At 41.1% G+C, this 23595-nt stretch overlaps 1 protein-coding gene and 1 long non-coding RNA gene across 3 annotated transcripts in view; both read right to left on the bottom strand.

Moving 5' to 3' along the window:
• Nucleotides 1-1499: 1499 nt before the first annotated feature.
• LOC146474784 (uncharacterized) overlaps nt 1500-23595 on the bottom strand; it is a 40237-nt gene continuing 18141 nt past the window's right edge. The window contains exons 11-22 of one of the 2 annotated variants that reach the window (XM_085116523.1): nt 23481-23558; nt 21385-21451; nt 19039-19590; nt 18320-18412; nt 17091-17151; nt 15917-16029; nt 15479-15603; nt 14745-14889; nt 8213-8311; nt 4876-7508; nt 3378-3433; nt 1500-2746 (exon numbers count right to left, since the gene is read on the bottom strand). In XM_085116523.1, coding sequence (XP_084972649.1) covers nt 2506-2746; nt 3378-3433; nt 4876-7508; nt 8213-8311; nt 14745-14889; nt 15479-15603; nt 15917-16029; nt 17091-17151; nt 18320-18412; nt 19039-19590; nt 21385-21451; nt 23481-23558 — 4263 coding nt within the window. In that variant the 3' untranslated portion in view covers nt 1500-2505. The remainder of the gene's footprint in view (nt 2747-3377; nt 3434-4875; nt 7509-8212; nt 8312-14744; nt 14890-15478; nt 15604-15916; nt 16030-17090; nt 17152-18319; nt 18413-19038; nt 19591-21384; nt 21452-23480; nt 23559-23595) is intronic. The other variant, XM_085116522.1, reaches the window with a different exon arrangement.
• Nucleotides 9233-10799, bottom strand: LOC146474785 (uncharacterized). Its single transcript, XR_014866069.1, has 2 exons — nt 9535-10799; nt 9233-9493 (listed from the first exon to the last, which is right to left on the bottom strand). It is a non-coding gene; the product is annotated as an uncharacterized LOC146474785 (long non-coding RNA).

Raw genomic sequence — 23595 nt, 5'->3', positions numbered from 1 at the left:
TTTTACCCTTACGGTAATAAGAAAATGCTTGTCAATATTATCGTCTGCGAAATTTCATTGAAGACCCATTACACTTGTTCTTGCCGACGGAAAGGCGGGAGGCGGTGGATTTCGATCTCTCAAGTGTTCCACCTGTTTGTCTGTCATGGCACAATTCGGCCCTTGGAAACAAATAAATAATTAATGAACGTTTGGAGTCAACAGAAATTACACAACGAAAGGGTCATATATAAGTGGTTTAAGCAAACAATTTTTTTCCGAGTCCATTCTCGCGTTTCCTCATGTTCGCTTTACAAGTTGGCAAAGTTCAATCCAGTAAATAAATAAATTTATCTTCCCTGAAGTTGCCGAATTTGTGACGCTTACAACGGGCAAGGTGAAGGATGAAAGAATTTTGAATTCATTTTCTAATTTATACAGCTTGTTGATTCCAATTCATTGAGCGGAATTTGTTTGCGACGCAGCTCGCTTCCTTCCGGCTGCAACTAATAAGTGGCGGTAACAAAGCAATGGAATGAAGAGGCATCCGTAACAAACGGGTAACAACTGGATCCACAAGATTTGTATTTCCTGTGATAATACAAACGCGCCTCGCCCAATGGGGAGTCAAATAGAGTGTTGTGTACTGCACACTGTGCTGCTGAGTGGAGGGCCATGTGAGATTCTGCTCAAGAAAATTTTTCCAGACTCAAAACTTGTACTATCACTTAAGGACGGTGCCTACTACAAATAGAGCTATTTTTGCGCTGTTTGTGACTATGCGGGAAAAGCAGACTTTAGCAGGGGCAATTGAAATCCAAAAAGGAAATTGGGGGTAACCACGCAATTTTCAGAGATAATTAAGCAATAATAATAATAATAATAATAATAATAATAATAATAATAATAATAATAATAATAATAATAATAATAATAATAATAATAATAATAATAAAACAGTAAAATACAAAGCAATGTAAGGCATTTTAATTCATATTGAAGCTTTATTATCTCTGAAAAAATGCATGGTTACCCCCAATTTTTTTTGGATACCAAGAGCACTTCTTAAGTTCTGCTTTCTCCGCACTCCGCACAGTTTTAAACCGCGCAAAAATATCCCTGTATTAGTCGGCACTACCCATAGGAAACCAGAGTATCTCGAGATGCACAGAACGTATGCGCAGTAACAATGATAGGCACCGTCCTTAACAGGTGCTCCCGAAGGGATCTCAGGAGAGGGTGGGGTGGGGGGGGGGGGGGGGAGGGAAAGATGTAAGTGACCTCTACTCAGTTATTTAAGGTTCTGTCCGAAAGGATTGCTTTCACCGTCGTAGTGAGCGAATGGCTAGAGTAGGCTATGAACCGAACGGGTCGCAATTATATCCAATTATCAGAAAGGCTAGCAAAACCGGAGCAGAAATTCATGGCCGGCAAAAATTTCAACTCAAAGCTAGTCTTGCTGTACCAGTAACGTAAGGAATATTCAAATAATTAAATACTGACCCCAAGGAACACCACAATTACCTTTAAAATATACGTCTTTATTACATGCAAAAATAAATGTTTGCAAGTCTAACAATAGTTCTATTACTTTAATTAGCGTCAAATTGAAACCTCTAATAAAATAAGGTCAAAATGGGAACAAAGACCCTTAAATGCATTCAGTCAGTTTAACAACTTCTAAGAAAAGTTGAATAATTGTAAGAAATTATTCTTAAGAAACTACGAAGCAAAACAGGCTAGGCAGCCCAACCTGCTCGACCAACTAACCTCCGTAGGTTAGTTAAAAATGTCAAACGATGCGCGGTTTGTTACAAATTCAAGTTATGGTCGAGGCTTATGCAATTACTCTACACTGGCTTGGCAACTCGTCTAAAATGCAAATCGGTAAATACAAAATTACTGCGCACCAACACTACATAACTGATCCATCCTTAATCTTTATATGGCAAGGCCAATGAAATCGTTGTGTGTAAATAAATTCGTGAAAATTCTCGTCACTTCGCCTTCGTGAACAAGGATTCGCCAGATTCTGAAAATTCTTGACCTTACTGTTCCCCTTGATATTTGTTTTTGTTTTAGGCATTATTATTTTCCAAGAGCATTTCTACAAACCGTGATTGCTTGTGTTTTTCCAAATGAATTATTGGTCGTGTTCCATGGTATACGCGTATGTGTTATCGTATGCTTTTTTCATATACAGTTCATGCTTGACGAAAGTGGAAAAGATTTGTCAAAAATACATGCAGCGTGGCCTGACCTAATTGCCTAAGTAACTCCAAACGCTTGGAAGAGCACTGTTCCTTTTCCCAGAAATTATGCGAGACTGTTCAGTCTTGTATTCCATTCAAAGCTTCTCAGTCTCGGCTCTTTCGTAGAACACAGCACACAAGCGCTTCTCTTCCTCCATGGTGAAACCATCGAGTTCACCGTGAACAAGCCATCATACTGCATCCCAGCGCTTCAACATACGCGTGCTTCTCTCCGAGACAACAAATCAACTGCGCATACAGTGTTTCGTCTAAGTCAGCAGTTCGACTCTAATGGCTGAGACAGCTTTGCTATGGCGTTTACCAGCGTCATTCTATGTCCAAGGCTTTTGACACCCAGCTCTTTCAGCTCAGGCTTTGTTAGGTCAGGAAGATGCGCACCCTGAATGTCGTTTTCTCTAAATGTCTCCTTGTATTGAGACATTTTTATGGAGTCCAGCCAATTACACACGTCATCACAATCCCAGTCTAGCACTGGCTTGTCCAAGAATGCCTCCCTGAAAGAAAATCCGTCTCAGTTAAACCGAGAAAACATGAGCTTCAACGAAGTTAGGGGACAGCCACGCACGCTTCACCTTAGCGACCCGAATAGCCACTTCACTGCACTCTTTCAGGAAAGCAAAACTCTGTGTGGAAAAGATCGGTCAAACAGAGGACTCGCTGGCGATTTTTACGGACCTGACGTCCGTTTATCAAAATTCCCGCGAAACTGATTTCAGGCCCAAAAAACTAGTTCACGAGCACAATGTTCATTGCCAGAACCTTAAATTTTCAAATAATTTTGAAAGCTATTAAAAACGTGGAAAAATGTACATGTGCGACAAACTCGTTCGGCTAGTTTGCACGAACAACTACTAGTAACTACCCATTGAAAGGAGGAGGATTTGATAAATGCTTTTCGGGGCCAAGAAACGTTTCGGGTGTCTTGAGAAACGTACGCCTGGCTCCAGTTTTTCAAAGAACGGATAAGTCGCTATCCAGCGGATAAAATGTATTCAATTGGCTGGAGTACATTTTATCCGCTGGATAACGACTTATCCACTAGATAGAGATATCCGCTCTTTGAACAAGCAGGGCTGAAAGATGGCTCAACAGCTCATCCGCCCTTCGACAGCTTCTTATACTTACATAGGCCTAGCATAGCCACTAAATATGGAGGTAATGTCTGCATAGGCTACAGCTCCCTGAAAGGAACGAACAAATTTACCGACATTAGTCAATAGTTCTAATAATTTTTCTTCACCACACAAATCTGAAGCTAGAAATCCACCAAAACAGAAACTTCTCGGATCCTGTCTCGCCGAATGCAAGTTCTCTCCGTTTGATGAATGCGTCATGGATTGACTGCAGCAACTTTGCATGAACTTGTGCATTTGACAATTATCCTTCTTATCCTTAAAAATATATGTGCTATATTTGTTAATACCTTCTATGTTAATTAACTATTGCTTTATTTATTCTTTTTTTATTTATGATTTTGTATTTATTAACATAGTTACGTATTGTGATTATAGCAGGTCCACGTCAGCAATTGCTGCCATTTCTCTTACTTAACCTGCTTTATCAAATAGAGTATACTATACATTTATATGTATGTAGTCTCGCGGAATGACACCTGATTTTAGTCAACTCGGCTACAGCGCGCGATTCGCAGGATAATTGTCAAATATTGCTGGGGTACGCGACCGCATGAATACACCAGCAAAAGTTACAGCATTTGATGATAAGCCTCTGAAGTTCCATCCCATAAAATTCCCATTCACAATAAAAGCCCTTTAAAAATTAGCAAAAAAGACGATTAGCGCTTGGCCCCCTCCTCCATATCGCAGAAGAACTTACGCATCAACGACGGCGACGGCGACGGAAACGAGAACGCCAAATAACAATAGGTTTAATGAGCATGAACCAATGGCCCTGCACGCGCGTTATATGTTTTGGTACAAGTCTTTGTCGTTATCAGCAAAACGACAACGTGAAATGACTAAATTCAAGGTTTTGTGGAGAACGTGAGCAGATGGTGAATTTTTCATTCTCCATCCTAAATTGAACGGCGTTTCTATCATTTCAGTTCCCGGATACTTCACCCACATTGTACAAGTTAAACGAATTGTTATAATCGCGAAGTAGTACAAATAACGTGAACTTATATTTTCACGTGCCGTTTTCGTTGCCGTTGGTTAAAGGGGAAGTATCATGGGGTTTTTAATATCTTTTGTTAAGAATCATGAAATAAGACCTTCAATCACCTGCGGAATAGTTCTAGAATGACGAGAGGAACGAAATCAACTCAACTCTTGAAAGAAACAACTTGTGATCTGCTCTAGCGCATTTTGGAAACAAAAATGCGAGAACTTGAAAAACATTAGCCTAATATTTTTCAAGTTTCAATCCAAACCGGCCTGCTCTGTCTCTGGCCCGAGGCACTAATCGACAGTTTTATTCCACTGGGGTGATAATTTTTAACAAACTTGACGATTGTTTCGTTGTTTCTGCTGACAGTCAAACATTTTTGGGTTTTGAAATAACAGCAAATTTTCGTGATACTTCCCCTTTAAGTTCCCTACTGTCAACCCCTTTTACAACCAAACAACACCAAGAGGATAAGGACGATCGTCAATTCGCATACCTTGTCACTATCTTCACTTCTGGCAGAAGACGGCACGCTAGAGGAGTCTTCTTCTTCATTATCTTCCGGGAATTTTAATACGGTCGGCTTTGGTTCTCTAGGGGAGAATTCCGGTGGGGGAGGGAGTGGCGGGGAATCCAGGGGTGTGTACGGTTCATCGGTGTCTGTAAACAATAACGGGGGAGGAGGTACCCCAAAGTTAATATCCTCATTTGTTATATTGTCTGGTACTGTGGTATTAGTTACTTCGTGGCTCTCTCTCTCATTAGAGATAGCCTCTTTTTGAACCAAAGTTTCCTTTGGCAAGTCAGTTCTTGAAGAAGAATCAGCTGATGTCGCTTTAGCGAGGACAACAGGATCAACGTCATTGTAATCGGTTCTCGGTGATGTAACTGATGGTTTAGACGACTCCTCTTTTTTGGTCTCAATAGTTAATTGAATTTTAAAGCCTTTCTTTGTCGTAATGGTTTTGTTAAATTTCTCTGGCTCGGGTGCCTTTGTAATACTCTCCTCTGAAGGAGAGCTACACTCATACCATGGTCTGGACACACTAACATTATCTTGATTCTCCGATGACCACACGGGCGGAGGAACAAACACCTCACTGCTCGAATCACTGCCGCTGTTCCAAGAGTTCAAACTCCAGTTTTCGCTCTCAGCTTCTTTCCTGATGACCTCATCTAACATCATCACAGACCTATCTTCTTCGGACAAGACCGGTGCTGGAATGTCAAAAGGAAGAGGCCGCTCGGCATCACCTCCATACCTACGATGCCTCAAATCCGGCGAACTCAGTCGTTTCTTGGGCGCTACAGGAGGAGTGGGCTTACCACGAGAGTTCACCGCTCTCGCTTCAAAAACTTGCACGACTCCTTTCTTATTTATCCTGTCAGGAGAACCAGGCCGTCTTTTGTCAGCACTCTTGTTAGTCTGTTGCGCGGATTGCGAAGTTGCGCTCAAGTCAGTATCTGGATTAGGCTGGGCCGAGACACGAGCTGCGCGCGCAGCGATAGCTTTGGCTAGTAGACTGCTGTGCTCAGCAGCGAAATTTCGTGAGTTGCCAGAGGCAGGTGCTGAATGTTTCCTAGCTGCCACGTCAACCCCTATATCCTTTGGTGCTGATTTAAGGTTCATTTTTTTCGCGGCCAAAGCATCCGCTGAAATTATCCCCTTTGACACAGGCGTAACGGGAATATCTTTTGTCGATGCATTTGGAAGAACTACAGGAGGTGCTGGTGGAACCAAGCCTCGGGATACGTTGGCGCGGACACTCAGCTGGATTTGCGGCGGGGGTGGTGCGGCAGGTGCAGAGGCATTGATTGGTTCGGGTGTGACATGGACGCTTGTGTTACGATCAAAACTGACTGGCTCTGATAACTGCCTCTCCATCCTATCACTTTTTGTCGAACTCGTTTTACGGCCAACCTCAGAGGAATCTAAAGAAAACTGTCTGTTCATGTCACGAGTTGGAGATGCCGCATTTGTGTAACGGCGGTAGATGTCAGCTGAAGAAGCTGTACAGTTCTTTTCGTCCTTCGATGAAGGAGACGAAATTGTCTTTTGTGTGTTACTTCCGTGTTGGTCCCACTGTCGAGCGTCCAAATCAAACCGACCATTTTCCTTAGCTTTAACTGGCGACTTTTCACTGCCGCTTTCGTCTTCAGTAAATTTCTCTTCCAGAGAAGTCATTATTTCAGTACGAACTTTCTGCGACGCTTCCAACTTTTTGCGAGCGCTGAATTTTGCCGGAGCGCTCATTTTTCTATCTCTAAAATCCGTTGCTTCAAATGACGATGCAGTGTCGGTTTCAGCAGGAGCCGACGATTTACGACTCCTTTGCACGCGATCGATTTCCGTATCTGAGGTTCTTCGACTCATCCGTTCAGTTCGGGCGGCGAGGGCTTCCTGTAGCGCGTCCGATAAACTCCGGGGTTTGGGCGGGATTGGCGGCTTCTCTGGAGACCGAGGCGAGCTAGCTGTTACCTCCGCACTCGCTTCAATGACTTCCACAGGAGTCGCTATCACTGTTAACTCGGGTTTGCTGTCAGATGCCTCAACTGCTACCACAGAAGCTTTCACGGGGGTAACTACAACTGTCTCCACATCATTTGTGCTTTGTGTTCTTGACGTGTGCGTGTCTGGTTCAACGTAACTAAATGGCCTGTTATACGTCATGTTACGCTTTGCGTCTTTCCGAGGCGAGCCAGGACCATTTTGGAAGTCATCGCCATTTGTTTTGTCTAAATTCGGAGTGGATTTCGATGTCACAGCGTACTTTGAAAGAGAGGTGTCTTCCGATACTGACCGCGACAACCTAGGATCGCTGGGAACATGCGGTATCGCCACAGGCACGGCACCTGAAAGAGGCCGCCTTCCAATAATGGACTCATACGGTGGAGGCAGAATGCTTTGCATTGAATGCGATCTTTGACCAGCAGCCTTCGCCGAATTGACTTCATGATGTGCTTTACGATTCCCTAAAGTCTGTCCCTTCATCTGTACTCCGACTGGCTTACGAGGATGTGGCTTCTGTCGCTGAAGGCTGTGCCAGCGGTTTTCTTTTGACACTGCAATGACGCTGTCCACTCGGTAACTCGCGGGCTCTTCGTAGCTGCTATCACTCATGCTCGTCTCTGCAAATAACCAAAATAAAATGATTTTCAGACATTTCTGCCCCTTTGGATTTGTTTCACACGATATGAACACTGGCTTCAGTGAAAATGATCTTCGAAGAACAACTTTCTTTTTCTGTGTAAATGTTACTTTAATCAAACACCTCAATTTGTTTTTTTCTCTCTAACAAGTTCCAAATGACATAATTTCAAATTTCGCGCTTAATTCTTTAAAAAGCGCTCTTGTATCTATGCAACACGACATTAAATTTCTTCCCTAAATTCTAAACAATTTAAAATCACTGTTGCTGCAACTGCCTAAACTCGAGGTCACTCGTAACTGATCGCTAGACTGCTGACGATTCTTCTGAGATAATCAAGGGGTCAATCTGATCCTCCTCGGCACGTTCGCTCATTCGAAGCGTCTTCGTTTTCTTGTCTCCCCTCTCGACTATCAAGACAATGCTTCAAGAATAAAAACCCTGTGACACAGGGTTTGCCGTCTAAACCGGCCCTTAACAAGGGCTCCTGGACTAACCTGATGAAACACTCTGAAATTAACTAGAAATCAAAATATGTAATGAAAATTACAACGAAATATCAGTCAAGATATAACGGTTGTGATTTCTATGTTCACAGTCGAAGAATAATAAGGTCTGAGAAGTAGCAAAGATTAAGAATTAGGCGACCTACAGAGTAGTAGTGAGAAAGAGATGGGTACTAACCAAAGAGCGAGGGTCTACTGGAAGAGAGTCGAGTCGTTCGCCCCAGGGTCAGAGTCGTGGACGGATCACGGTCAGGGGGAGGCGGGGGGAGTTTGAAACCTAGAAAACGACAACGTATGACACGTAAGCATTGCCGACTTTCATATCGTGGGGGACTGGATACGAGTCTGTGTATTATGGGATATGGGACACAACACCCACATAGCCAGAAAGAGCACACCCAGCTTTACAAAATCCTCAAGATTGGTGGGATTTGGGCCAATATTGGACGAGATACAGCCATTCAAAAACTTTAAAAAATTTTACTAAGAAATGTATGGATAGCCGGACGCGACGGACAATTTCTCCGGCGTCCGTATGTATTTCAAAGTAAAAATTGGAGTTTTTGAATTGCTGTATCTCGTCTAATATTGGCTTGATTAACACCAAACTTGAGGATGTTGTAAAGTTCGGTGTGCTCTTCCTGGCTATGTGGGTGTGGTGTCCCATATCCCCTAATACACAGACTTATACCCAGTCCCCCACGATATGAAAGTCGGCAATGAATAACAATTTATGATAACAATAAATGTTAAGTTACGTTACGTTTAAAAGAAGAAGCAAGTGGTTAGCTTACAGCCAAAGGCACAGGGAAACTTAAACCCTGGCCATAGTATTCACTGGCCTAGCGGTCGTGAGCGATAAGAGTCGTCTATATTCGCAGGCTAAGTATTCACTGGAACGTGTTGGTTGAAGTATTGCTCTAAAGAAAGAATCCAATGACGGCAATCATGTCCTACACGTAAATACTACGTCTTTTCGACAACCCAATCTAAGAGGATTATATACGAGGCAGAATACAGAAGATGGGATAACTTGGTGATTTGCTTTGGTAATCGAGTTTCCTCTCCATGATAAGTAAAATGGCATGGCATTCCAGCCACAGTAACAAAGTTTTAACTACCAAACATCACTTAGTCTAATAATTTTAAGGGAGATCAATTAAAAAGAAACAATTTCCTAGCCAACCAAATGAATAAATGTGACCCTATTTGGGAAAAGCAGGCTTAACGAAAATAGCGTTGAAGCGTTTTTTCGTTGTAATGCATTTTCAACGCATTGAAAATGCGTTGAAGAGCATTTCCATTGCGTTTTGAAACATTGGCAATGTTCTTCAACGGAACTGAAATGCGTTGCAAGTCCATTTTCAAATGATTTGAAAACATTGTCAATGCGTTTTCAAACATTGACAACGCGTTGAATAAAACCGCCGGCCGTTTGAAATCATTCATAGAACCGATGCTATTTGTTGTTATTAAATCTTTACATGAACCGTCTAGCACGTACGTACGCAAGCAACTCTAGCATGTACGTGTCGATTTGAATTTGAGCAGAAACATCAAATACATGGAGTTTTCCTGTAATTTTGCAGAGAACGCAGCTAAGCGTAGCGAAACTATGGCTGCTGTTACTTAATACCTTTTTGGCTTCTGTTCTTACGGTGTTGAACGAAATTGTAGCGGTAAAAAGACTGTCTGCTACATGCGTGTGTTTCAAATGACATTCGATTTGAACAATCGACCGAGTCTCAAATTTCACTGCATTCAAATTAACCATTCCTTTGTGAAAAACTTTAATATTATTGTAGGTGTTATGCTTTATTGTTTCTCGTTTTGACAAGAGATATTGTGTACGTGTATATACATTTACTGTGCAGTGTAGGATTTTCACAGCTTATCACAGTTTGCAGTTCATTGACTCGTTTCAAAAAACATGAATGAATGGCACATGGATAACAAAGGAATGTCAACATCTCGCACGCGCGATCACGAATTTGAACTGCTGATACTGAATAAATTTTGTTCTGCGGCCCTCCTAAAATTGCTTTTAGACTAGTGCAGATTAAACCCTTTTGCAGTCAAGTTATCAAAACGGTCAGTTCGCTAACCATTGCAATAAAACACCATAAAAATAAAAGGCGAAAAACAAGCCATAACATGTGGCACGAACTTGTCTGCCTCAGTGTCTGCTTCGTTATGTTTGTATAAAATCACCAGGGAAAATAAATAAATTTTCAGTAAACTGTTCGATTTCATTGGCTTTGAAAACAAAGCTTCAAAAAGTCTTTGAAATGCTTCAAGCTGTTCACGATTAGATGCAACCTATGGTATAGCAATTTTGATCGTTCTTAAATCATCATCCAAAGTCACGCACACCACGCATTCGACGAAGATTTATCAACGTAGCCTTGCCTCGTCGCTCTTGGTAAAAGATTGCATTTCAGGAAATTTCACTCCTATTTAGTATTAATTTTTAAGTATTTCTGATGATGCCTTCACTTGCTACTCATGACAGAAAAATTATTGAACTAATCAATGACAAGATTGCAGGCAAACCGTCAAACAAATCACGCCGTAACCAATATTTTCTTTTTCTGCGTGTTTATTTCTGGCGGGTATCGGCTGTTGCTTCGCAAAAGTTTTAATGTAAGTCGCAGCAAATTGCTCTTTATTAATTAAACAAAATCAATTTCCCTCAGATGCAGAATTTTGATGTTCAATTGAATTTGGTGATTGTGAACAAAGCGCTGTTGGTTGTATTGACAATGTGTTTAAAGGGGAACTCCGGGGTAAAAATGAAGTTATTTTGGATGTTTGGCCTTGGAACCATGTTTCAATTTTTGATAATTTTATTTACGAACAGTTTCTTGCAGCTCAGATAATTAACCTGAAAGACGACCAAAAAATGCAAATAGAGCGCCGCCATCTTGAAAATAAATTGCATGCTCAGAGGCTGGTCAGCGTACCATTTTGTGACGTCAGATCGTCAAACGTAATTCGATATTTGCGCGTCTTCCAGTTGTGTACAGTATTTTCCATCGCAAAGATTTACAGTTTATCCTTCCAAAATCGCTGCTGTAATGTCTGTTTCTGGGTCGGACTCTGATAATTTCGACGAGGAACAAGCTTTTCCATAAAGCCTTACCAATATGAACCGGGAGTGAACTCGGAAGATGCGAACAACAACCCTGAAGGCTGTTCAGGCGATGAGTCGATGGGAAGCGACAAAGAAGCAAACCCTCGACTGCAAAATTCATACTGGTATGTAGTGTGTAGGCTCTTGGATTATTGTAATATCTCCACAGGCATTGACTTGCCGATTCAGGACAGAAATAAAGTTGTATTAACACAACTGTGGCATTCAATCATCTTTGTTTACGCATTTTCTTTTCTGAGCGTCATCGATCCAAATTCAGTTCGACTTCACAAAATAGCAAACACGCGGAATAAATTTGTTTGCAATCTGTTTATAGGGAAATTCGTTCGTGAGGCTGTACAAGCTTCTCTAGCCGCTTGGATGTTCTATAGATTTCACCGCTTTACAGGCCGGTGTAGTTCTGTTTATTTTAAAACTTCCACCAGCACAAAGGAAAATATAAATGTATAAGTCTCTAGCATACGATCAGGATTTTCTTACTCAGTCAGGGCATCAATTGGGACTTTGCTACTGTGGAATACTTTAAAAATAGAAGAAGACTTGTTTTGCAATAGTTGCTATGTTTCGTTGTTATTTCAATTCAATGTCATTACGTTTCTCTGCAATTCAATATAAATCGCTCGTATGTTGTTTACATAAGTTATGTAGTGAAAATGATATTTCAGAGCTTATGTGGTGTGCATGTGAGAATTACCAGATAATGGGAAGAGTGGAGGCTTGCAAATGTTCCCAATAAATCGAGCAAGTAAAAAGTAAACTGACTGAGGCTGTTACTTGTGGCGAATGCAATGAAGAACCCACATGCATTACCCAGCACCCTGGGTTTCATCCAGTATGTAGTAATAGATGGGTTCTGCAGACAGCGTGGGTTCAGTATAAACTGCAAAATAAAGATCCTTATGAAGGGCCAGAACACAAAACTTTTTCAGACACATTGCTTACAGGCAGTTGGCCAGATGGTGCTGGGGAATTTTAGGAAAAGAGATTAGGGTTGTCCTGCCATCCTGTGCGGTTATGTGTATTAGGAGGTTCTATCCTCCACCTGGGCCATAGGAAGTCGAAGACTTTGCATTTGAAGGCGTCCGTTATGCGGATGAATGATCAAACACCGAAACGTTTTGAAAATGAAATATATTAGTACATGTTCAGTTAATTGTGATATAAAAAGATTTGGTACTAATTCTCATGTTGCTATGACAGATACTTGAGAAGTTTGGTGTTCAAAACCACCACGTCTAATGCTAAGTGAAATTGAAGTATCGACATTAAAAATGCAATGTTATTTCGTTACGAACGAGAGTAAACTACAATTGTAATCAGTTAAATACTCAATATTTTATTTTAGTTAATATTAGTAATAGCTGCAAGGAATAAGTACACTTAGACTAGAGAATGATTACAACGTCAGTAATGTTTTCTCCTGGCAAACGCGACAAGCGGTTGCAATGAGCGACGGCTGTTTTCGCAGGCTACGATATTTTTGTAAACAAATAAATATTATATCGGACTGATTTCCGCGCGCGATGGAAAAGTCCGCCTGTAAACCGGAATTGTAAATACTATCTAAATTCGACAGGTATATAAAGTGAAATCAAAGTAAATTATGGCAAAAGCTGAAAGAGTAAAGCGCTCACTTCTTGATGGCGTTCACGTTCAAGGCGACGTTCCTCGATAATCGTGGCCTCTTCGTTTGCGGGCCATAAGAAAACCGGGACGGTATAGCATCGTCCGTCAAGTCTACCTTTGGCTTTCCCCCCATTAACTGTTACCGGAGGTCGGTAACTAAACAGCTCGGCTCGAAATGGTCGCTGCAAACATAGCTGTGTTCGAGGGGAGGCATATTTTCCGCCTTATTCGTTCCAGCCATGCATTCGTACGGTGGTCCAGTGGGATACTGGGGTAAGTGACCTTGTCTCCGGCCTTCTTTGTATTCTCTGAATGATTCTTACCACCAGGTACACAACAGCTCACCATCTTAGTTGAAATCGATTAGCTTGTCAAAGGGCGAAATTCGAAATAGCGAGAGCAAAACGATTTTTTAGGGCCTCTTCATATGATCCCGGTTACCGGGATGGCTCGGTAAGCGGGATGAATTTTGCAGTCCGTTCATATGGGAAATTTCATCCCGGTTACCGAGATGAAAAGTGGTGACGCGGTCAATCGAGCGTGACATTTACCGAACAAGCCCGGCAAGAATTTTTCATTTTTATCGGTTCTATAAACCTCAAAAGTATTATATCTTTATCTCTACTACGAAAAGGAATTATTTTGAACTACAACATCTCAGAAATGAGCCGTAATAATCAAATATATCCGTTCTAAGACGCGAATGTTTGGTTATAGACTTCATCCCGGTAACCGGGACACCGTGTTCATATGAGAAAATTTTCGTCCCGGATTCCCGAGATCTCGGTCGCTGAAGCCGAGATCTCGGTAACCGGGCTGGCCCGCCTTCTCATATGAACACATCGAATTTTTTACAAAAGAAATAGGAATAAGGCGAGATCTCGGTAAGCGGGCTAGCCCGGTCAAGCGGGATCATATGAAGAGGCCCTTAGACAGGTTTACAGATTTCCATAAACCCGCGAAAATGCTTTGACGATTTTACGTCATAACTTACTGCTGACCACTGTAACGCGGCCCATTTTCTCCAAGATGGCGGCGTTCCATTGGCATTTTTTGGTCGTCTTTCAGGTAAAATATCTGAGCTGTAAGAAACTATTAGTAAATAAAATTATCAAAAATTGAAACATGGTTCCAAGGCCAAACATCCAAAATAACTTCATTTTTACCCCGGAGTTCCCCTTTAGCTTTGTTACAACGGGGCGCCGAACGTTCTTTGTTTTCAACGTTTTGTGCAGCATTTGGATCAAACGTTAGCAAAAGTTGCCAACGCGTTGAGAAACATTTTCATCCATTCTTAAGCATTTGTCTAACATTGTCAACGTTTTTACAATGGACGGAATAACATTACAAATGCGTTGAGAACCATTATCAACGCATTTAAAATTCATTGAAAATGCATTAAAACGCTATTTTCGTTAAGCCCGGTTTTCCCAAATAGGGTCACAAATGAACATTTCAGTCTAACTCTGAGTAACATGACTTTCGACACACACCTCACACCTGACATGAAAAGAAAAACATTTTATCCCGAGCGGGAATTGGACCCACTTCCCTCCGGTTGAAACTCGGACATGATGACCACTACACCATCGAGGCAACCATACTAGGAACGTAACCACTTTCCAAAGTGAGTAAAATCATCCGCAGGGCATTTCAGGGACGCTTTTCTTTTCGAGGTATTCGTGTGTTTCATGGCTTCTAAATCCCGAAACGGGATTAGTACGAATCATGTTACAGTAACACAGTAAAGCCTGCGGTGATACGTTCATTTATTTGTACTAAGGATTTCCTGGCTTCGAAATACTTCTGTTACTAGCCGCAACTTGCAAAGGCTTCTCCATCCCCACATCTTCTCCACTACACTAGCGCATTTGCGATTGACTACAACTACGTATGCTAGTCGTAAACTAATCAACACTCCAGCGCTCACCTTGTCCGTCGGTGTGGTCTGTTCCATTTATAGACGGCTTCCTAACATTAACCGTTACTATTTTTAACGTGACTGAGTCGCGACCCTTTTTAATCAAGTCAACAACATGACCGTGCGTTGCTGTGGTTACGTCCTCGCCGTTAACCTGAAAAGGACAATTGGAAAGAACAGTTAAATTGAAAATAAGAAATCCGTCGTCTCTCTAACTTCGTCCTTCGAATTATTCATTTTGATATTGATGGTTTATCTTGTAGTTTTATATTGTATCGATCTGGCCCCAGCTGTTCAAAGAGCGGATAACTTGATCCACTGGATAAGTCAATATCCAGCGGAGCAAATGTACTCCAACTAACGCTTTTGGCAAGTTTTCCACACAATCCCTTATTTAAATTTTACAAATCCACAAATTATACATATCCACAAATTATAGGGCTATCGGGAAAATCTTGCACGCATTTCATCTGCCAGCTAGCGACCTACCCAGTGGATAAAATTATCCGCTCTTTGAACAACTGGAGCCTGGTGAATTTTTTTAACCATATGTCGATAAAGATTGAATTGAATTGAGTTACCAACCTTGTATCCTAAGCGATACACCGATACACACATTAACAGTTCATCGGAGTTACCCTTAGCGTTCATTCCCGACAAGTCGCTAAACATTTTATACAATAGCACAGAACACTACAGAAAAAGGCTTTCGCGTAACGACACGTCCAAAAAGACTGACTAACCTCGAGAATGAAATCTCCAGCCCTGACGCCTTTCGTTTCTGCTTCTCCGCCTTTCTCCAGCTCTCCAAAATACTGAAGAGCTGGAAACTCGGGAGTGGGCTCAAAATTCAACCGGGGAACTTGCGCTGCAGAAAAAAAAAAAAAAAAGTTCATACTGTGCTCGAGCGTGAAAGAAAACAAAACTATTCCTGCAAATAATTCATGTTATTATGTTCGAGCTGTGGACATTCAACAACTGATTATACTGATTTAACTTACAGCATTCCACTTAAACAGTGGAATTCCCTCATCCCTTCTCCTTCTCCGACACTCAGTCATTTTGTCACATTAATTTACTTTCAATCGTCACGCAACACTCCTTAGAAGAGTAGTGTGACAAGACGTCGAGGTGTTTCATGACAAACGGCTGCGAACTGGTAAAGATGACACTTTACTTACAGTTTGCTCCTCTCATCTGAAAGCCAAACCCCGCGGCGCTTCTCTGAAGAGTCACAATCCGGGAAGAATCAGTGGCATTGTCCAAACCCATGTGGTTCATACCATTCGTATCACTGAAAGGGTAAATTGAAAATGATCAATCCTGTATTGAGCGGCCATGAATTGAACGATCGACCTCTACTAGTCAGCTAATTCCAAAAGTCTCGAAATTAGTTTCCGCGTTTGCTGCAAATTTGCCTCGTCATCTTTTAGAACTAGCCTATTCCAGGCTACAAGATATATAGTAAGGACAACGAACACGAAAATAGTACGTCCTGAAAATGCAATGGGGACAGGGGGTCCATCATGGTGACTGATTTTCAAGTTGTTGTTGTAGTTTTTTTTTTTTTTGTCTTTTTTTTGTCTCTTTTTGTCTTTTTGTCTTTTCTTTTTTCTCAAATCATAGAACTTGCCAAGTACGTACCAGATTAGCACCAAGCTTGCATTCGCCTGGTTTTGGAAGATAGATCTCTTTTAAATGTTCTGCAATCGTCTGTGGTCAATTTCGATTCTGTGATCACATGGAAGCCGATGTTTTGCGATCGTTCAATCGAAACTCATACCGTAAAAGTTCATGTTTGGCCAACTCCGCTGGCCAGAAAGTATGCAGGCATAATAGATCACTTCCTTTTGCAATTGTTCGCGACCGCATGGAAACACAGCGTTTTGTAGTCGTTTGCAATCGAGATTACATAGTGAACAATTCCTGGGATCGTCTGCGATTATATGGAAACCAGGGTCAGTTTGAATGAAATGCCAAGCAGACGGCGAAGATGGATGGCGAATATGACCACCTATATCTTTAAACAGAGAGCAACATGAATATTTTTTTCGCAAGTGGGTTTCTAGCCTGCAGTGCAGGCGTTTTTCATGGGCGAGCGCTGAATAATAAATTTAGTTGGCGTATTTGAAGGAGGCTGAGGGGGAGGGGGGGGGGCAGTTTCTCAGCCAGTCGTCCTCTCCCTTAGGGTCACTTTTGACTCCCTCCAGCCCTCTCGCGCTTCCTCGCCCAAGATGACAGCAACGAAGGAGTATTCAGCGCTCCCGCTCCAAAAATACGCCTGCATTGCAGGCTAGTGGGTTTCAGAGGAGCTGCGTTGTGAAAATTTATAGTTATGAAAACAATCCTAGCTACCTCTTGGGAATTGACGAAAGAGACGGTGGTCGCCCAAACAGCGTCTTAGGTCTTTGTTTACCTGTATGAAAAAAAAAAATAATAATAATGAACAAAACTATGAAAACAAAGCATTGAACGCGCCGGAGTTTCAGTATTGACTATACAAAAGCCTTCGTGCTATTCGGCTTGGTCAAAGTTCCCCGAAGTCTCTGTAAAACATATGGCTTAAGCATGCCAATTAATTTGCACCAGTCCCCCCCCCCCCCCCCCCGCTTCTTAAACTAAGTTATATCATACACTCTGTTAAGATAATTAATGCACTTGCAAAATAAGGCAAAATTTGTGTTTCAATGTCCGTTGATCGGTATAATAATAATAATAAGCTTTATTCATCCATCTTAAAAAATAAATATACAATTGATTTACATAATTGGATCTAAAGTTATAATTACACAATCATAAACAAAGGAGCCTTGCTGCCCGCGCCAGAAAAGATTTCGCTTGTCTTTTGGTATACCTGACTTGCAAGATAAGAATATTCATGACACTAATATAGTTAATTGCAGGTTAAAAAACTGATAATTTCAACAATAAATACTACAACGAAAAGGTACTAATAACTTGTATGACTGGAACAGAGAAAGCAAAAAAGAAAAAAATAGAAAGAAAAACAAAATTAAAACAACACAGAGACTCCATACACAGATAAAATATCTACACAACTGTTTTTATAACTCGATTGTTGAAAAAAACGAATTAAAAAATACAACTAAATAATAAAATAAATAAAAAAAAAAAAGAAAAGAAACGACTTCAACGCAGGCTGCCCTTACTGAATCATTAGGTTACACAAATCAACGGGATAAAGAGAATCAATGTAGAACATTTCGTTGGATGATGAGCGAGATATACTGAAGAGTTGCTATTGTTAGATGTCACGCGTGCAGACAAAAGAAAATAAAGATAGACAAACCAAACCGAATCACACACAATATTGAAATAAGAATCAGTTTAAAACAGGAAAGTAAGTCGCAAAGCTCACGATTCGCCGAAACAGAAAGGCCAAAGAAAAGCTAAGAGAACTAACAGGCACCGGGAAAAAATTCTGATGTGCATGCGGTTTACATTGCACGAGCTCTCTTTTATATCTTCATATATTTTTCAATAAATTCCATTGAAACACAAGATTGGCCCGCCTCAGAGTGATATTAGAAGCTACTATATTATTCGAATCAGCACGTACATACCTTTTTTCTTTTCTTGTACATATGAATGGTGAAACCAGCCAGTTGAATTCCCCACTCGACCTTCCCAATAACCTTTCTCGCCGACGTACAACACTGCAAGACATAACACCCCACAGGAACGGAGAGAGATAAAACGAAGCTTCAAATAATCGGATTGGCGATATAACTCCATGCAATATCTGTTTGCCAGTGACATTTTATTTACATTGTAAAGTTTACAGAAAGTCTCGTCTCAGCGCTAAGTCGTCGGTTTACAATTCCATTTAACTGCTAACTGATGAAACGATGGTTCGGTTTTTGTATATTTATCAGCATTTCTCCTGAAAATCGGCGAAGTATCATCTGTTGTACATACAAACAACTAAGTGCGTGAAATTATCTGCAACTGAGAACAATTATCACCTGAAGTCATCATCTTTGTTTTGATACAGATCAAGTTTCGTCTGGTCTTTGAACAATTTATATATGACAACTTCTAAAGATGTCACAAAAGAAAATTAAATATGACATTTCTCCACAGGAACATACTACACTCGGCCTATTCCAGGTGTTTATCTGAGTCTCTATCGCTACCAGTCGAGAAATTCAAAACAAGTCCTGATTTCATACCCGCTAATTTCAACAAACAAACGAGTCTCTGCATGCATGAATCGTACCAGGTACAACACTTTATCTTTGAAATTCAATCCGTAGAAAAAAAATAAGTAACGCAACATTACCTTCCACTTCATCTCCTTTCTCAAGCGCCAACTCTCCGGCCATAAAAGGCCGATAATCCTTGATGGCCACAAAACGTTTCCCGGGCACACTTGCATAGAGCCGTTTACGAATTGTCGCCGCTCCAGAAACCGCTTTCACCGGCGGAACAACGGCCTTCTCCGTCATATCTGGGACCGAGAACTGTCGCCATGTTCGATTATTCCGTGTCTCCTCCCTCGGTGAACTGAGATCACCCGAGTCGGATTCCTCAGAATTCGAAGAATCCGAAGCCGTAGAGCTCACGGACAAAGTTCTATTCATCTTTTTTCCCGGGTACTTATACGTCTCGAGCTCACCATTCATTGTTGCACTGGTTTCATCGATTGAGGCTGTTTCCGAGGCCGTAATTGAAGGAATACTTTGAGTTGAAGAGACAGGCGACGGTGGTGTCGTGTCGCTGTTTACTGACAGCTGAGATTCCGATGACGTACGAGGAAATAACGAGGAAGCCTTCGGTTTGGAAACGGATTTCCGACGACGTGTGCTGTAAGTTGGCTTGCCAGCGAGTTTTACTGGAAAAGAAATTAATTGACAACTGTGTTAACTACAATTTAAAGACAGAAAAAAAAAAAATTAAACACGAAAACTTAAAAATTGTGTACGATTCTCGAGGGATTATCACGATCACAGCACGAAGCGTCATCAATTGAGCGTGCGTGCATGCATATTCTTGTGCTGGAGATGACTATCCAATCACAATCCGAATACAGTTTCCAGGAAACAACTCGAGGCCAAGGGTGAATTTGATTGGTTTCCTGGAAGCTACTCTTCTCATTGGACAGTGGACCTTCCCGAAAGCTTGCGATTGATGTGAAATAATTAAAGCCGACGCCACACGAGCGATTTGTCCCTGCACAAGCGATGATTTTCTCAAAAATTGTCGTGTCGCCAGGGTTAAATTAAAACCATCCTAGAACAGGTGACGCTACAGCGAAGAAAATGGCACAAGTTATTGCGAGAAACTAAAACAAGTTAAAATTTCCGTGAAACAAAGTGCGGAGTTGGTTTCTTGTTGCTCTCGCCCCATTTCCCCCGCGGCTTCGCCACTCGTTCTGGCCCGGCTTTCCCGCGAGCCCACCAACAAAAACCGCTAGCTAGCTTGCAAGAGTGGGCTACACATGCGATTTTCGCCGCGGGCTGTCGATGCGACTTTTTCGAACCATCTCTTCACCTGTACAAGCAAATAGAACACCGACCGTGAACCCGCAGCGCAAAACATTAGAAATCACACTCTGCGGCATTCAAATGTAGTTTAGAGAGAAATATCTTTTATTTGACCAAAACTTTTTTCAACAACCAATGCTTAACACCTCCCTCTTTTGTTTACACCACCTCTCAGCATTCGACGCTAATAACTTTAGCAGCTACCAAGGCAACGGTAACGAGAACATCATAAAACAATAGGTTTAATCAAGAGATTAAACCTAAGAGATTCATCCTCTCTTGGTTTAATGAGAAAAACAATCACCCGCCACGGTTTGGTTATATTTCTTTGCCGTCCTTGGCAAAACAGCAACGTGAAATGACCAAATTCAAGATTTGGGGAGAACGTGAGCACACGACGATGAATTTTTCATTCTCTTTCTTCACTTGAACGCCATTCCTACGAATTCGGTTCTGGGTAGTTCGTCATTTTTGTACAAGATGAACGAGCTGAAATAACCGCGAAGTAGCACAAATAATATGAAGTTACATTTTCAAGTGACGTTTTCAATCACCCTCCACGTGCGCTTTAAAGTTTGGTATATTTCTTTGCCGTCCTCGGAAAAACAGCAACGTGAAATGACCAAATTCAAGATTTGGGGAGAACGTGAGCAGACGACGATGAACTTTTCATTCTCTTTCTTAACCTGAACACCATTCCTACCAATTTGGTTCCTGGGTAGTTCGTCATTTTTGTACAAGATGAAAAAGTTGAAATAATCCCGAAGTAGCACAGATAAAATGAAGTTATAATTTAAGTGACGTTTTCGTTGGCGTTGCCGTCGTCGCTTGCGACGCAAGCACAAGAGTTCATACAAATCCCTAGAAATGCAAGTACACGAACAAGGACTGATCGCGCTTAGGTAATACTCAGCGTTTGTACGCTTGGAATGCGTTATACTTGTGTCAACAGTGAAAATCAGAAATACACGAACATCGCTGAGCGAGTCTAAAGGGTTATCCTGACATTGCCGGTCAAAATGCGCCGTGTAAATGTAATTACAAGGTAAAGAATGTCACAATATTTTTTATCGTGTAAGCTAACAAAACCAACAGCATCAAGAAAGGAAGCCAATTACACTTGAAAATTGCTTTTTGTGTACCTATATCCTTGTCTGTGAAACTGTTAATTAATTCAGCTAGACCTTTATTGCCACCAACGGCCGCAACCTGAAAAAGCGCAAAAAGGAAGGAAATTACAATCACACACAACAAACACGTTTTTCTTAAAATATCACGACTCATGTCATCCAAACCATGTTCCATACCCCTATAACAATCAATAATGCATTACAGCTAATAACGAGAAAGTAGAAATAAACGATTAATAAGTAATGAGGGTAAATAAGCGGTTGGGAAAGAACAAACGACTTTCAAATGATATTGAAGGTGTAGCAGAATTCGCTCTTGAATATGCATAAGATCACACAATTATTCCCAATTTTTGTTTTGAACAAGTTTGGACAACAAAAATTGCCAGCATTTTTTCTGGACCTTACTTGCTAACATTCCCAGCTAAGTTTAACCAAAACAAAACAAAAAAAAAAAACAAGTGAAACGATTTTCAACGTAATTTGGGCGCGAGTTACTCAGAGATGTCACAGTTACAGTTGTCTTAGCTCCTTGATGTCAATATTTTGACAGGAAAATGGAATTTCAGTTCCCACGTGCGTCAGCAAACAAAAAACAAAACGCTGAAAGTGTTGCTCCCAATTCGTTTGTTAATAACACACTGTTGCCTCTTTCGTTAGGAGACTCGCGTTACACAAGCGGCACGACGTCTTAAGAATAGAGAGAAGACTGGGGGCTAGTTGAATCAAACAATTTTACACACGACCAAATGACTTTCAGCGTGGGAAAAAAAATCAAAAAGCCGACAATCCGTTAGGTATATTTTTACGCGAACCCTAGTTTCACTTAATTTTTACACATTCTGGCTCCCTACCCCAAATCTTAGACTCGAGCAAGTCACGCAAGTCACCTCTACCGTGACCAAACACGTGACGTAATCTTTTTTTCCAAAATGGAAGTGAGTGATAAAACCGTTGGTCATTCCGTGTCGGGGGATCAGTATTTAACAAGGGTACAATCAATTCCTACGCTGCATTAAGCTTCCTTGACCGACGGCCAATTATCTCAACTTGTGGCTTTCTCGAGGGTTCATTAATAACACCCTTAAGCAAATAGAAAGTTCCACATCCTTATTTTTCACACGCAGTGTACTACAGCCGGTATAAGGCACAAATTGCTGGTGGCAAAATAGCACCTATGTGAGATTGCGAGTGCCTTTTGATTTGGCGATCCAGGCTGTTTGTTTAAAGCGAAAATAGAGAAACACGTTTGCCTCATCATAGTTAGTCTACTAACTATGGCTTCATGTTGTGGTTGAGTGCGGATACAATTGCGTTTACGGATACAATTGCTTTTGTGAAAACTTTTCTCGGTCAGTGCAAATTCGTCACCACAATACCAGAAAATAGAAATACCTTGCCCAGAAAAGTTTTACAGGAAGAGGTTCCCCAATAGCTATGATAACTCCCAAAAGAGTAACGGTTCATTCTAATTATGCAAAAATTCAACAGCTTGTATTTACGTCACGCGAACCAAAACCAATAACTCAAGTAGCGGTGTTAAAACCAGTATTACAAATGACTAATAAGAAAATAAAATAGTAAAAACAATGCGTTGCATAGAAAAAGCAGGTGAGTCATGAGACGTTTCTTAGGTCGAGACAAAATAATTCGTCACCAGAAGCCCATAATACGACACCGATATCTTCGCCATAAATAGAAACCGGTTCATTCTAATAAATATGCACAAATTCAGTGGCAAAGCGCCATATTAATGTCACGCGAAGCAAAGTGAACAGCTTAGTTAGCCATTTTTAATCCGGTATCACAAATCACTAATAAAAGAAAAAATAAATAAATGAAGAGTAACAACTTGCGTTCCATGGAAAAGGCAAACAAAGATCCAGTTTAGGGGGGCTAATTCGAAAAGGTACACAAATCTCATCGATGGTAAAATTTCAAAGGGCGATCTAATATATTAACAGTATATCGTTCAAAATACAAAGAGATGTAAATTCCTTGCAATTTAAAAAAAACTAGACCTGAGACATTGGTCTCTACAAGTGCAAATTCAAATTAACATTGGTATAAAACTGTAACAAATTAACGACTACGAACAAAGTACTTACTTCGTATGCAGACTGGTTAGCGTAGTTTAAAATATTTTTCTTCGCTCCTCTGAACAGGAGTACTCTTGCGCATCCATCCTACGAGAGAAATCAAGAATATAAACGCGATATAAAG

Source organism: Pavona decussata, unplaced genomic scaffold, assembly GCF_977016875.1.
Source record: "Pavona decussata unplaced genomic scaffold, jaPavDecu1.1 SCAFFOLD_87, whole genome shotgun sequence".
NCBI lineage: Eukaryota > Metazoa > Cnidaria > Anthozoa > Scleractinia > Agariciidae > Pavona > Pavona decussata.
Note: the sequence above shows the minus strand (reverse complement) of the source record. Positions and strands in the feature narration are given on the sequence as shown.